Source organism: Plectrocnemia conspersa, unplaced genomic scaffold (genome assembly GCF_051122295.1).
Source record: "Plectrocnemia conspersa isolate PC_06_02 unplaced genomic scaffold, ASM5112229v1 ptg000011l, whole genome shotgun sequence".
NCBI classification, from domain to species: domain Eukaryota; kingdom Metazoa; phylum Arthropoda; class Insecta; order Trichoptera; family Polycentropodidae; genus Plectrocnemia; species Plectrocnemia conspersa.
Genome location: NW_028277175.1, coordinates 4,528,269 through 4,543,780, shown reverse-complemented (window position 1 = coordinate 4,543,780; position 15,512 = coordinate 4,528,269). Strand labels below are relative to the sequence as shown.

The window sequence follows — 15,512 nt, the reverse complement described above, 5'->3', positions numbered from 1 at the left end:
GACTAATCTGGTCCAACTGTTAAATATGCAATGGGGAAAGTTTATCAACTCTTTTTTTATCTATGCACATTCATTTACGTGTATTCTAAACTATACAAATTACAATCTAGAAAAATTTGTCCCTTTTTTTCATTTAGTTTCGTCTTATTAAACTTACTACTATTGAATTGTTACACGCATTGGTTTTGTGGGCGTTAAAAATAAAAATATCTTGCTACAATGAGACGGAAAAATAATTTTATAGCAAAAAAGAAGTGCTATTGTCACTCTTCACCAGGACAACAAAAATAAAATATATATTTTTTCCTGATTTTGTTGATGCAAACTGATCAATCACATAATATAAATCAATTTTTTTTTAAATAAACATAATATAAATCAATTTTTTTTAATTTATTTTGACATATTTGCTCGCAAATATGTCAAAATAAATTTTAATTTTTTGTTATACCGCAACAGTTTAAAGAATCTGCAGTGAAATGAAAAGATTTGTAAATACAACATCCCCATACGAAACAGCACTTTAGTCTTCGATTTCTGTTAAATTTTTTTACTATCGACGTCCGTGCATTTTGTGCAAATTTGACGTAGTTTATTTTCCTCTATTATATAAACAAAAGTTTCAATGTCCAGCAGAAATACAAATAGTCTTGAAAATTGCTTTGATATTTCTCGTTACAATCCGTCAAGTACGTTTTTCATAACACGTATGATTTTGTTCTCCACTGAAAGCTCTGCATCAATTAATACTTCTTCTGGCCTAATTCTTTTTTTAATCTGTGTATTTTATTTTTATTATTTTAACAGAATTTTGGCATAAATCATCGCTAAGTTGGAACAATTCTAATTCCAGAGATTAAAGTTCTGTTACTGTTTATTTAAATTCATATTAAGATCTTGCAATCACTTATGATTTGCTTTTTTTAATAACGTCCCAGAAATTAAACAAAACAATGAAATTAAAATTCAAAATATTTTATAGCAATTGTTTTGTTTCAAATCAACATTTCTAAAAAATCGACTAACGTCTCCTCGGTGAATAGCCGTGACAGGTTCTATTCTTGTGCTCCAGCGTGTTCCCAAATCGCGTTTTAGTGTCAGTGGTCAAGCTTCTTTTAATCCTTCCTATGGAGTGCCCACCACTGGATCTTACTTGGGTGAGTGTCTCAGCCAAATTTAAATTATGATTATCACAGTTTACAAATAATGCCATGAGACTCCAGGCAAAATCAAATATATTTCTTGAATATGGATTAGTACCAACTTAAGCGCCCCCATCGATCTTGCGCCCGGGACCATATACCCCTCTTACCCCCCCCCCCCCTACGCTACGGCCTTGAGTAAGTGCAAATGATACAATCAAAGATAACTAACGAGTTTTAATTTTTCTCTGAATATTCATATTATTCACATAAAAATATATCGATCAATTAACTAAATTTTCGCAACTTTTCCACTTTGTAAAAAATGATCTGGGCCCCGAATATTTACATTGACTGCTTCCCCCTTCTCGTCGGGCCTGAATGTAAGTATTGCTTACATACAACGTACAATTTATTTACACATTGATATACCGAAAGCTATATGAATAAGAAAAACCTTTATTTTTACATAAATGACGTACCTTGTCTCCAAATGCATTTCACGTTGCGTCCGCTTTCAATGAAATACATTTACACGCGTGACATAATAGTATAATATTTGGTGAAACTCAATATTGGTGACAACGACGAGATATGAACACGCGTCTTTATTATATTTCTCTGTTTAGCCCACATTAGTGATCTCGACGTGTGCTTACCTAAATTGTTATATATCGATCCTCACCGAAAGGAAAAAACGGTACCCTTCCCGTTCAGGAGTCACCATCAAAAGTAGAGGGGGTGGCTGTGCAGCAGCGGTGAGTGCGGGTGGGGGTGATGCTATTTCTGTTTATGTTATTAAATTCCGTCTGTGCGACGAATCTCTTTAGGTTTTCTCCGCGCAGCGCGCCGGCCCATTATGGAAATAATGTTTGTTTAAAACGGCATTAGACAAATTTGCATAACTGAGGGAAAGTAGTGCCCTCGCCTCCTCTCGACGGGGACTCTTTAAAGCAGGCGCCATTTTTTTGCGCGCTGTCCCCCACCATCACAACCCACCCCATCACCGTACGTACGGTTTAACGTGGCGAATCACGGCTTCTCAAATACACGATTCGACCTGGAGCTCACTGTATTGAATATAGCTTTATAATGAATATTTGATTAGTTTTAAATAGTTTATTGGTTAATCTCCATTTGGATAATGACATTTTTAAATTCATTTTTAACATATCGTATAAATTTGTCAAAATCAATCAACGTATGACGCACGGCAGTCGATGCGAAATGGGAAGCAGCTGTTTTAAAATGAAAACGCCTCTCAATGAGCATACTACGCTCATATCAAGCTGCGTTCCATTGTGCTATTTTATTTTAGTACGTCTGTATTCCACTAAGCCCAGTCTTTCTTCTAGTTTTTGTCTGAACAATACGAAAACGATCTACATGTTATTGCCTTATTATCTAACTAAGCTATCTGCGTCCAATGATTCAACAATCAGTAGTATTATCAATGATATAATTTATATGTAAGGTGCTACCTGTCGGCAATATGCAACGCATTCCTTTTTATTTGGCACCGACCGCTTTGATTGAGTCTTTTTACCAAGTACTTTTAAACCCGTTAATATATGTACGAAGCCAACGAGAAATAAGCATCGTTTGAGTTTCAAGTACAAATAGATCAATTAATTTTATAAGCCTTTAGCAAATTTTGTGACTATAAACTAAAGTTTCTTAAAACATGTTTTTAAATACGAATATAATCTTAAGAGCCTAATTATAATTGGTATTAAATTTAATACGAAATTTATTAAAAAGCACTATATTCAAAATACATTTTTTTAAATATGTTTTACTTGGATTTATACAAAGTATTGGAGAATAAGATGTAACCTTTGCTCTATGTAATGTAATAACGCGTACTTTCAGTATTGTAGAATAATATTTAAATTAATTTGATGTACCCCCTTTTTGAGAAGTGCAGCTCTAAATAATTCCAAGGTAATTGGCGCTCGCGGGAGTAATTTGTCAAGCGACGTTTTTTTAAAGCGGCAACACTCGAGGGTGTTAATTGGCGGGCTTTTTAAAAATACACTCGAAAGGCGGTCGAGTGGAAGCCTTTGTTGGAGGCACCTTCATAACGACATTATTCACATCTGCACGCCGCCCCTAATGCATTAAAAAAAGAAACATCGATTTTCATTCCAGTCCGGCACTGTCCGTCTATTATATTATGTGCAAACGAAAATAGTTTGTCACATAAAAAATACGTTGTTTACTTACGATATATTGGTGTTTTCATAAAATTTATGATTTAGACTTTCTGGCTCAACGTTTATCTCTCTGTTTTTACACTTATTTATATTATCTTTCCTGTTTTCACTTCTAGAAACTAAGAAGAACATAATGTTTTATTCTAACTAGCTTTTTCTCACAAATGCAAAATGACTGCATCATTATTTTATTCGTAAAAAAATATTATTTTTAAGATAATTTTATTTTTATGAAAATTAAATTTACAATGATTTTTGTATATTTTGCCAAATCAAAATAATTAAAAAATGAAGAATTGCACAGAATAAAAATTTAGTCGATTTTGCATTTTTATATGCTAAAGTTTTAAACTTTTAAAATTTAATTATATTTTTTTACTAAAAATTCAATCAAAATATTTTTTTTAGTATTTTGTATAAATATTTTATATGCTATACTATATAAAATACAACGATGCAACTACTTTAAAAACTACATTTAATGAATCACATTTTATCATATTTTTAATGGTAAAGAAAATATAATTCATATTTTGCTATATTTTTTTATTTTTTTCTGTTGCATTTTTAATTAATATTATTACAATATGACGTAATACATATAAAATCGTTTGATATATATAAACGAACCAAAAATGTATGTATGGAATATTTAAAAGCTCATTTATAAATGCAAATGGCTCGCTTTAGGTAGCTTTCAAGAGCCTTTTTGCAGGGTTGAAATTATGTATAGCCCATCCAGCCTCCCTGACGTTTCGTTTGGCTAACGTCTCTCTCTCTACAATTGTTCGCGAGAGCTCTCACCTCGTTATCACATCTCGAATTATGCTCGCACAGTCTCAACAAGTAATTTCACATTTTAAAAATTAAATAAAAAGTTTTGTTTTTATAAAATTAATAATAATAAAAAAAACTATAAATATTCAAGATTTTTTTCTGGAATAATTTTTCTATTTTTATTTTTGTAATTAATATAAAGTAATTATTGATAATATTTTAGTCTTAAAATATTATAGGTGCCGTACACTTTTTTTAAATTAATATCAAAAAAACTTAAATTGTTGAGACTGTACGCATTTAAAATGTTTAAAATGTGTCTATCGCGAGGGCGGCAGCACTCTATGTTCACTCTTTCTGTGAATGCATGAATAATAATAAGAACGCGACACTTTTGCTTGTGTGTATGTATGTATGTATGGATATATGTATATGTATGTTTTAACATAAATCATTTTTTTAAATCAACAGCATAAATCAATTTACTTATATTTTTAAATATTTTTTCTTAAACCTGTTCATGTATGTTTTATTACGCTTAAAATTATTTTTTGTATTATCTCACCAAACAGATCAATAAAAAAGTTTGAATATTTAGAAAAAAATACACTGCTTATTTAAAATAAAAAAAGATAAGTAAAAATTAAATAATTCGTTGAATTTTTTTCATCATCTTCGCAGCATTAAATTTATTGTACTATACTTTTAATGTAATTTTGCCGGCACTACACTCTCTGGAAGTTGGCCAAGGTTGGCCAAAGACGGAGAATATAGTGGGTTACTTCGATCGAGTTCGGTTCTGCCCGCTCTAAAATCTCTCGGAAGTTATCCGAGGCTACCGAGAACGGGAGGTAAAGTGGGGGTAATTCAGTCGACTTGGCCAGCTTCGAGCGCTTCCGAACATTGTCGGCATTATTTTCCGAGTCAAAGGGACCGAAGTCGGAGCTGCTCTTTCGAGCGCGAGCGGTGAGATACTTCTCCTTTCGCTCTCTCGCGTGTTAAGCGACGAGAGAGAGAGAGAGAGAAAATGATATGGTGTTTCGCAAACTGAGATAGAACGAGTAACTCACTTCAATTTCAATATGCGCATAGGCGTCCTATGGTTAACACGCATGTCGAGCGCTGCATCGTAGTCACATGGTCAAGTTATAATACCACATGCATATCGGGGACTTCAACAGACTTTTGAATATTTTAGCTCACCAAAAAGAATTAATTATATTGTTGATAGTATATTCTTCTAACAGATATCGTTATAATATTTTTTTTCATATAAAATTAAAATTTGCGACAGTGTGGTAGCTTACTCAAAGTCGTAGGTCTCGGCCGACTTCAGTTGTAAATTCGGTTCGGACAACTTCCTGAGAGTGTAGTGCAGGCATAATACATTAAACGAAAATAGTTTTTGTTAGCTTTTTTTTATTTTATGCTACACAAATATTAAAAAAAACATAATATCGTATTTTTTCTCTATATGCATTTTGATGTTGCTGGATCGAAAGTCTTAGTTCCAGGACATTTACTTTTAAACAACTGATAAGTGCCATATGGTCCCGATGGCAAGCAGTAGTAATATTCTTGATTGGTCGCATCGTCATAATTAGGAAAACTATTCGACTTCCTACATTTGGGTTTGCATTTCATAGAATCATCTAATTCGTAATTATCGTTACAAGCTATGTAAGTAGCTACCAGTGGATTATTATCCTTACAAAACACTCCCAAGGAAGGCCAATTAGGATTAGTAGCCACAGTCTTACCATAGCAATTTATAACACCGCAAGCAACCTGATTACACATCTGAGCTTTAAAATCGAATGGAAAATATAGAGGACATTGATACGACTCTGTTGCATCTCCAGCACTATCGCAATAAAAATATTTATAGCAATCTTTAAGATCTGGAATAAAAACAATATTTAAAAATCGAAGCATTTCTATTATAATTAAATATATATAATGACAATACCTGGATAGAAAAAGTCTTTTCCTGGACAATTTATATCTACTGGACAGCCAGAAGAAGGCTTTGTTTTAACACATTCTCCTTTGTCACAATATGGTAGTGAAGATGGACAAGGTATTACTGCAAGAGGATCTGTAGATGAACTATCGCACACCAAAACGTTTAAACAATCCGTTGAACATTGTTGTCTATCACTGTTGGTAGTATCGCATTCTGAAGTAGATGCATATGGTATTATATTCCTTCCTAGACCGATTGCAGTGCTGGAATTATTTCCATTCGATTCAATAGATAATGACTGTGTTGCCAGTAAGATAATAGCCTGAAATATGTAACAAGTTTTTATTTAGATATATAACAATAACTAAAACAAAACTTACTAAAGCTATTATTCTATTCTTCATTTTGATATTCAAGTTCTCTATAAAAACTGAAAATGCATTTCATTTCCAATAGTCTTATGTTATATACTATCATTATAGTTCCTTGATCAGTGGTTGTCATTTACCGACATTAATAATATATTTTGATTATCTTAAAACCATATTATCAGTAAACAGGAAAAGAGTAACGGTGATGAAAAGTATCAATAGTTCTTGTACGGATTTTTAAAAAAAGCCCGGTTTGTAGATAGAAACATACTTTAATTTTCAAGTCGTATAGCCTTTTTCTAAGCTTTTCTGGTCTGGTAACCGTAGTTTAACACCACTGAATTTTAACAAGAATATTAATTATGCTCATAAAGATAATAATTTTATAGATACAAATAAAACAGATAATTAATTATATCCAATTAACGCTTTATGCATTTATATTTATTTAATATTAATTAATTTAATATATGGAAAGTGTATATTTTTTATAGACCGTGTGAAATAACCAAAAAAACATATTTTTTAAATTGCAAATATATATGTATATATATTAATAATAAAAAATATTAAATTTAATATTTTTTATTATTAATATATAATAATAATATAAAATTAATTAAAAATATATAATAAAATTCCAAAGTCACTCACAAAAAAATAATATAATGTTCTAATTTTATATATTAAAACCTATTGTTAAGCTGATTGTTGATATTTACACGGCAGTAACCGTTTCGCAGATTTATTTAATCGTCTTTATTTTCAGTAATATATTTTTTTTGTATTGTTTTCATCGTGACGCATTGGGGTGACGAGTTAGGTTAAAATAAAACAACGAATAAAAATGTTTATTCAAGTCATAAATTCTAATTAATTTTAAGGATATTTTTTTCTATTTTTTCATATTGCAGTTTAACAGTGAAATATATCGTCCAATTTAGTGTTTTAAATTTTACATTTGTTGTCATATTTAATTTGACAATTTTTGATAAGAAAAAGTACATGTAACATAATTTTCACTAAAACATATTTATTCTGTTAATATTTTTTTTAAATACCCTTAATATTGATTATTCTGAGTCGGCAAAAAATACAACTTAAATTAAATGACCTACTTCAATTATTATTTAAAATATACGATTGATCGCAATCACGCATGTACTGTTGCGCTTATCACTATAGCCAAAATATAACGCAATTCTAATTAGCAAATGATACTACTAAATTATTTTTAAACCATAATATTTTTCTTTAAATTTATAACTATTAAGACTTATTCACGGTCATCAAATCTTTCAGCGTCACAAAAATAAACATTGAATCATAACTAATTATCTATTAAATACGTATCATGTACTTTAATATTTGCAATCAACTTAAGCAAATATTTGTATGTGACAGATTCAGAATGTTATTTTCCGCACACAAAATAAGCAGAATCACATTTCTGACTAACACAAGTGACATTTCAGTTTTTTTTTATGTTTTAACAGATAAAACTAATTCAAACTCAAACATACTACAGTGTTTATATATGAGTTTTCAGATTTTTTAATCATAAGTTGTACCGTATTCGCATTGAAGGGCTGAATTGTAAATATGGCAGGTTTTCGATATGTTTTCATTTTTATGGTGAGTTTTTTTATACTTTATGCTATATTATTTATTATTTTTTGCTCTATATTTAATATTTTGTGAAGGTGTGCTTCTATCTGGCTGACGCAAGAAGAGGTAGAGAATCCAGAGACGAATTAGAAGACAGACCTTTGGGATCTCTCCATGGCTTAATACGAGACATCGGGCCTAATTATTGTATTGGCAAAAATGACATCGCTATGATAATTGATCGAATTGCCGATCGTATTGATATGATATCTCATTTTCTAAGAAGTGTATCAGATTCTAAGCCTACAGAACGTAGAAGCAGAGACAAGGATTCGCGTAAAGACGAAGAAAATGGAGATGAAAAGAAACCGGAGAAGTCTGAAAAACCTGAAAAAACTGAAATGAACAAACCTGAAGAGCCAAAGAAACCTGGCCAAGCATTTCCTGATATAGATCCAAAGGTTTTGGATGATTTATTGAAACGTTACCAATCAGAAAAATTCCCTTGAATGACGATGGAATTAAAATTGTATTGTGCGTAATTTTGCAAGTTTACTTTAGCATAGATAAGATGTTCATGTTTGTTTTCCATATCATTTAGCGAATGTATTTTATTTTATTTAATTACACATATACAAAATTTAACCGTTTTAATTTATTTCTTACTAATTATATTTAACCTATATTGACAGCACCGACGAACTGTTTTTAGTGCTTTAGAAAACAATTATTATTAATATTTATAATTCGTAATAAAATCGTAATCTATCAACACTATCAACATTATAGTGTGTCTAATTATTATTTTTTTAACCCCAACTTCCGCTCGCCTCGCAAATTTGGGTCCCAAAATTTCCAAAAACTCAGCGTATGATAAATGATGAAAGTTACTTTGTGTGTCACATCAAGTGCCGATATGCAAGCATAATTAAGCCGTTGACACCCATAAGCCCGACGGGGGCGTAATTAATAGAATAAATTGAACAAAAGCACCCCCGGCGACATTTTGTGTGTTAAGTGAAGAGCCATTGTTCTAAAACTCGATGGCGGCGTCGCCAAACGTGGCGCGAGAGGGTTAACATTTATTTAATCATAATCTATAAAATTATCTAAATGAAAGGCAACTCTAATCCATTATCTAGTAGACTCACTGTATAACTGCTACCGTTATGACCTAAAACTGTGATGCAGTTTGAAAAAATATATTAAAATCTGAAAAGAACTTGTTATATTTTTTTTATCTAATTTCCTTTTTTTACAATTTCTTTCTCGTCAGTTTATTCTAAAATGTCTACTTTTTTAATCAATATATTTCTTATTTTTATTTTTTTTAAATAATATTTTATTTTGTAAATATAGTTTTTTTTTAATTTGTTTTTTTAAATTATTTCATTTTTCAGACAATATAAAATTTCAAGTAAATTTTTTTATTGGTACTTAATTCTTAAATGTCTACTTTTTTAAGCAATATATATATATTTTTTTTAATTCATATTTTTTTAAATTTACTTCTTCTGATTATTTAATTTTTCAGAAAATATAATATTTCAACTGGGTGGAGGCAGACGGCAGACGTAAAAAGAAGCTTAAGAGACTCAACCTCAATGATTCCCAACTCAAGTCATATCAGCGGATAGTCTTGAATCATCACAATATCACATTACGACACATCTCAACCACTGGGTAGCAGCGGCTACATCTCCATAAATATACGGTAATTAATATGTTTACAAAAATTTTTCTGGCGTCTATTTTGGCTGCAAAGTCACACTTTTTCGGTCTCAATACCAGATAATACCTCTCTATATCCGTATTCGACGGCGGCTTAATCATGACTGTGACTTAAATGACCCATATACTAAGTTTTGAGAACACTAACATAAAGATTTGGATGCTTCGTTTCAATTTAAATTGATAAGTCATCCCTTATCTTGCCGTGCCGTTGAAATTTATTTTTATTTTTGTTTGAGGCGGCATACATGAGGCGGCCACATATAAATATTATATTTGTATATCTGATTAACAAAAAAAATGTATATAAAAGTGTATAAATGAAAAATCTTCTTTTTCAAATTTTTCTGATTACCTATTCCGTGCAGTTTTATTTTTAAATCAAATTTTCTTAACTTAATTATTTAATACGGAGATTCGGATGACTAACAGAAATTAATGAGCCATCCCTTATCTTGCCACGCCGTTTTTTTGTTTGGTATGGCATATTTGATATATATCTGAAAATTTTTATATACATAATATATGTATAAATTATTATAAAAATAGTTTTTCTAATAATTTTATTATCAATTTTATTTTAACAAGTATTTTATTTTAAATACTACATAACTAAAAATACTTTTTTCAATTAAAAATAAATTTTATTACATATTAATAATCAAAGTATAAAAATTTTTGATTTGAAAATTATTTTACTCTGAATATTTTAAAACGTTTAACGTAATGTTTTATATAATTATTATCAATATTAAATATTAGCTTTTTAATTAATTCAATTTTTCAAAAAAATTAAAAATAAATTTTCATTTATAAAAAAATATTTTCTATATATAATAGTTAGCTAAAATGAAATTATTTAATTGCCAATTATTATATTTTGCTGTCTCTAAAAAATAATAAAAAATAGCTACAATATTTTCTATTCAAATAACGCTTTTTTAGCATATTAGAAGTACTAAATCTCGCCCAAATTTTTGGGTTTTTCACACTAACATCATAGGTGAATAACACGTATGTAGTTAGAGCAAAAGGTTATCGCGTTTTGATCGGTTGTCGACCCCTGTCGCTAAAAGATCGATCGCAGAGAGCAAATACTGTGTAAGAAACGCCGATACCGCATGACTGGAGAGAAAATCGGCCTCCGATGTTGCTCTCGCAAAATTCAGGCAATTAATAACCACGACTGACACTTGGCTATTGCTATAGGCGAAAGCAATACCACAGCTTCTAAACAGGAAGGACACTTCTCATTTCTGACACCCAATCGATCCAAATCCAAAATCCGCATGCAAAAGGTTGTGAAAAAAATTGCAAATCTGATTTTTTTAAATCGTCAAATCTGGATTTATTGATATTATATGTATTGATTGTCAACGTATTTATGTGTTGCTATATATTATATACGTATATTTATTATTATATCTGAAATATTACTCAGTAATTATCTGAATAATGACACGTATTATCCATTAAAGCTGCGTTTATTAATGAGGTTCCGGTTGTCAACCCTTTACACAGAAATATCGTTATGCTTTTGCAGCCGATCTACTGGAAACTCTTCGAATCATAAACCCTTCAGCATATTATAGCTCTTAATATACGTAATACACTCTATAGATTAATATATATTTTATTATTGTACAAATTTCTAAACATTAATAATATGTTAAAAAAATATATATAATTATTTTAATTAATAAAAATTCGCAGTCGAATTTTCTATGTTTAAGTGATCTATATTATTGATTTTAAATGTACAATAACATACTGTTCTAGTATGTTATTGTACATTAACATAAGGGCGTTTAAGTTTTTTTCATAAATGTAACTTCTGACCAAGATTTATCTCTTAAAACACCTTCAATTTGACGTTAAAATTAACCATGTTTCTGCATAAAGAAGCAGTTTCAAATGAGAAGATTAGCAACACGTTAGCTCTCCATCAGCCACTCAAGCCACTCGTTCTCCCGTCTGTAAATAAATGGTCTCGGAGGGTATAACGAATGTGGGCTACTACACATCGTTATGGTGTTATGAGTGTTATTGTGGCGGGGTGTGTGCATGTATTATACATACAGTGTGTTATTAGAGGGTTAGCCCTCTCCCCTAAATAAAAACTGGAGTGACATCATTAAAGCACTCCAGGGCAATTAGTGACACCTCGGCTTGTCCTTTGGGATTGGGGGAGGACTGAGTTGAGGGATTAGCCCCATACGCCCCGTATCAAATAAGTCATTTTCAGAATCGTTTCGAGTATTCCGGACGAGCATTGTTGGTGGAATTCAATTTGAATGAGAGTGTGTAAAGCTTGTAGGTATTTGGTCGTGTTAACTACGCGGGCGTATAAAGGATTATATTAAACGATTTTATTAGTGTAGTGATTGTTATCAATGTCGTTTTTATTATCTATAAGTGTAAATCAACGGTAATATTAATATAGGCTAAATACTTAGATTAACTAGCAGACATTATTTTTATATTTTATATAAGCAGATTGCTTAAAATTCGTTAAATCAATTATGACGCATAAGAACAATACTGATATGAATCTTGAATTATCTCTGGAATTCAATTTATAATATTAAAAATAGCCTACATGAGTAGCATTATTTATTCGTCAACTTGAACGGTATTTTTATTTTATTTGGTAAAGTGTCTTTTTATTATCTGCTAGCGGCAATTTTTTAATGTGACTTAGTTGGTGTCTTAAATGGAATTTTAATGGAAATTATTTTTTAAATAATACCTGTGTTTTGAAATTACATTATGTTTAATTTATTTCGGGTCGAATATTACATTATCTTTTAGCGATTTCCGTTTTTACTTTTCGGAATATGCAATCGTTTCTCATCGAGGATATATTTTCGTTATAATTTCCATAAGACAAATGCTTTTATTCACCGTTTTAAATGCAATTAGCAGATGCTTTATTTGCAAATATAGTTTTAATTAGGCAGAGGTACTCAAGACGCGACTTTTTATCATACTATTTATTATATGCTGATGATTTGAAAGTGTTGTAGAATATTCGCATTTATTTGAATTCACTTTGCATCACTAAATGTCATGTTGTCACTTTTTCCAGATCCCCTTGGCCGCCGAAATTTACTTACAATTTAAGCAGAGATGTTTTATTCACCGAATTTCAGAGACAAATAGAACGAGTTTTGCCGAAACCTGGTACTGAAGAGCACCATGTACGTATGGCCAATCAACTTTACCCGCATTATAAGAGATTACCTCTTACTCAGTTCAACAAGGAAGAGTCCATTCTAAGAAGATTTCTTGACTCGCATCCATCGTCTCTAGAGGCTTTATCGATCTAATCGATAATATATTTTTTTATTGTTTCGTATCGTTTCGTTCATTATCGATTCGAACATTACGCTCCTTAGTACATACAATCAACTACTACTAAGTAAGTGGTAAGACACCAGACTGAAATCAAAGTCTGTAAATGAGTGACATCTATTGTACTATACTATTTTTATATTATAATTTAATACAGCTTACAATCAATAGATGTCACTATGCACAACCTAGCTCGATATTTATCATTGATATAAGGAAAATATATAAAAAAAATAATCCCTATATTGTATAATAATCACTACTTCCGATCTCCTTCCGAAAGGTTCATAATGGATTCGAATTTATGTTTTTGAGACATTAGTCGCCGACTTATGCCAATTGTCTATCGTGCTAATAATATTCAGATTTTATTTTCGTTTTCACTAGTGTATTCAATCATGCCAAACGAAAGTACACAAATTTGCAAATAAAATCTCTCTCCGATATTCGATTCCCCTTGACCCCTACCCTTATATACAACTTAAAGAAAACGTTCAAACAAAACAAATAAATAATAAATAATCTCAACGCTCATAGGTATAAAATGCCATTCGCATTCCGTTTGATGTGTTTCTCTTTCAATACTCGTTTACCCGTGAACGTTTCAGACGTTTCGGGGTGGCGGCCATGGCAGATCGGAGCCCAAAGTGGTGGTGCCCAATGAACCATTGCAACAGTCCATTTGGGTCTAAGTGCGTTTTTAGTGGGGCTATGTCAACTCAGATATAGCAACCGAGCGTCCCGGCGGACAGGACGCGGTCTGGAGCGAATATCAATTTTTCATAAAATATACAAGACTGCGATTTCGCCTTTTTTTCACTTCCTGACCACCAATCCACAGAGGGGTTCTGTCCGCAAATCCAATTTCGATAACCTGGAAACAGATTTGTAAATGTATCGCATGAAAATATGGTAGAAGTATTCGAATGTGAAAATCAAAGGAGCATGCATTTTCAATACAGGGGGCTGGAATAATACTAATCATAATTTTTTATAAATCATCGCTGAGATTAGTTTTTTTAAATGGCATTGTCTGGCGTGTATTAATTAATAAGATGATTATGACTACCTGTCAAACGCAGTGTCACACTTTTAGATCCAACCCTATGTTATAAAAAAATACATGTTAAGAAATAAAAAGTTTCAATTATTAAATAATAGATTTTTTGTAAAAAAATTCATAACGAAATCATCTAAGCTTGTCACTTTCATGGCACAAAATTCTCAGTTCATCTCTTTAATTCCTTTTTAATTCTTTGAAGTCTTAAAAAAATCTTCCTCCTAAACAGTTAGTGGCCACTGAACTAAGAAACAGCTTAAAGATTGCCTTCTCATTGAGGAAAGCCATAATGTTTATATGCAATCAAACTGGCGAAGATTTCAAGCAACAAATATAAAATTGTGATGAACTTCTTTAAAATGTTCATACCGTTACAAAATATTATATTATTCTGAAAAAAATTAGGTTTTGAGTTGTGATCACTAATTCGAATTATTTATACTTTAAATAAAAAGATTTAATTGTATTTGTATATGTTTCATTAAGTGTAATTTTTTAATTGTAAAACTACCCCTACTCCCCTCTTACCGGGCTCAATGTCCCGGATTGCACCGCAGAAAAAATGCAGAGACGTCACATAGGTGGTTGCATTTGCCCCCCCCCCCTCTCCGTTAATTTGGCCAGAATTATTAAATTACATGTAATTTAATGAAATACTATAAATTTTATTATTTATTTATTAAAATTAAAACCATCGTGACCTGACAGATTAACCGAATGCGTGTTCGCCAAAAGTACAAAATATATTAAAATTTAAAAATAAATACAAATATATACACATATACGTATACATACACGCACATTTTATTACTTTTTACGTGAATTGTTGACTTCTGAGAAGGGATAACTGTGTTTTGCTCTCTCCTGTTAATCAAAATTCAGTTTAGAAATGATTCTTTCGATTCTCGCTTATTGTTGGTCGTAATATTGTTATAAAAAATCTTAATATGAAGCCTATATAACCGAGCGTTTCCACTGTGACGGCACGATTTTATTGCTTTTGCCGTTGATTCTAAACAGGGGCGTTATTTGGGGGGGGGCGCAGATATCGGCATTTGCCTCCCATCTTGAATCGGGCCAGAAAAATGCATGTCATTTATTGAAATACTAGGAATCTTAAGAAACCGACCACTGACTAATCAACTTTTGTCCCTCCCCCACTTCCTGGAAAAAGCTTAAATGATGTCCTTGAAAAAACTTATGTAAATCTAGCCCTATTCGAACCCATGTATTTTTGGTATTAGTCACCAATTTATACCACTACTATTTGCTTCCGAAGCCATAGCA

The 15,512-nt window shown here is 31.1% G+C and overlaps 2 protein-coding genes across 2 annotated transcripts; one reads left to right on the top strand and one right to left on the bottom strand.

The window, feature by feature from the left end:
- Positions 1-5,492: 5,492 nt before the first annotated feature.
- Positions 5,493-6,517, bottom strand: LOC148229189 (uncharacterized). Its single transcript, XM_088198566.1, has 3 exons — positions 6,482-6,517; positions 6,105-6,423; positions 5,493-6,036 (listed from the first exon to the last, which is right to left on the bottom strand). The coding sequence occupies exons 1-3, from the start codon at positions 6,503-6,505 to the stop codon at positions 5,606-5,608; spliced, it is 774 nt and encodes a 257-aa protein (XP_088054692.1). The 5' UTR covers positions 6,506-6,517; the 3' UTR covers positions 5,493-5,605.
- Positions 6,518-8,018: 1,501 nt separating this feature from the next.
- Positions 8,019-8,725, top strand: LOC148229188 (uncharacterized). The gene is made up of 2 exons (XM_088198588.1): positions 8,019-8,107; positions 8,176-8,725. The coding sequence occupies exons 1-2, from the start codon at positions 8,075-8,077 to the stop codon at positions 8,587-8,589; spliced, it is 447 nt and encodes a 148-aa protein (XP_088054714.1). The 5' UTR covers positions 8,019-8,074; the 3' UTR covers positions 8,590-8,725.
- Positions 8,726-15,512: the final 6,787 nt, after the last annotated feature.

Coding starts and splice junctions, on each gene's coding strand:
- LOC148229189 (XM_088198566.1), bottom strand. CDS start 6,505: ATGAAGAATAGAATAATAGCTTTA. Junction 6,424..6,481: donor AGAATAGAATAATAGCTTTA/GTAAGTTTTGTT, acceptor TACATATTTCAG/GCTATTATCTTACTGGCAAC. Junction 6,037..6,104: donor AAAAGACTTTTTCTATCCAG/GTATTGTCATTA, acceptor TTTTTATTCCAG/ATCTTAAAGATTGCTATAAA.
- LOC148229188 (XM_088198588.1), top strand. CDS start 8,075: ATGGCAGGTTTTCGATATGTTTTCATTTTTATG. Junction 8,108..8,175: donor GATATGTTTTCATTTTTATG/GTGAGTTTTTTT, acceptor TATTTTGTGAAG/GTGTGCTTCTATCTGGCTGA.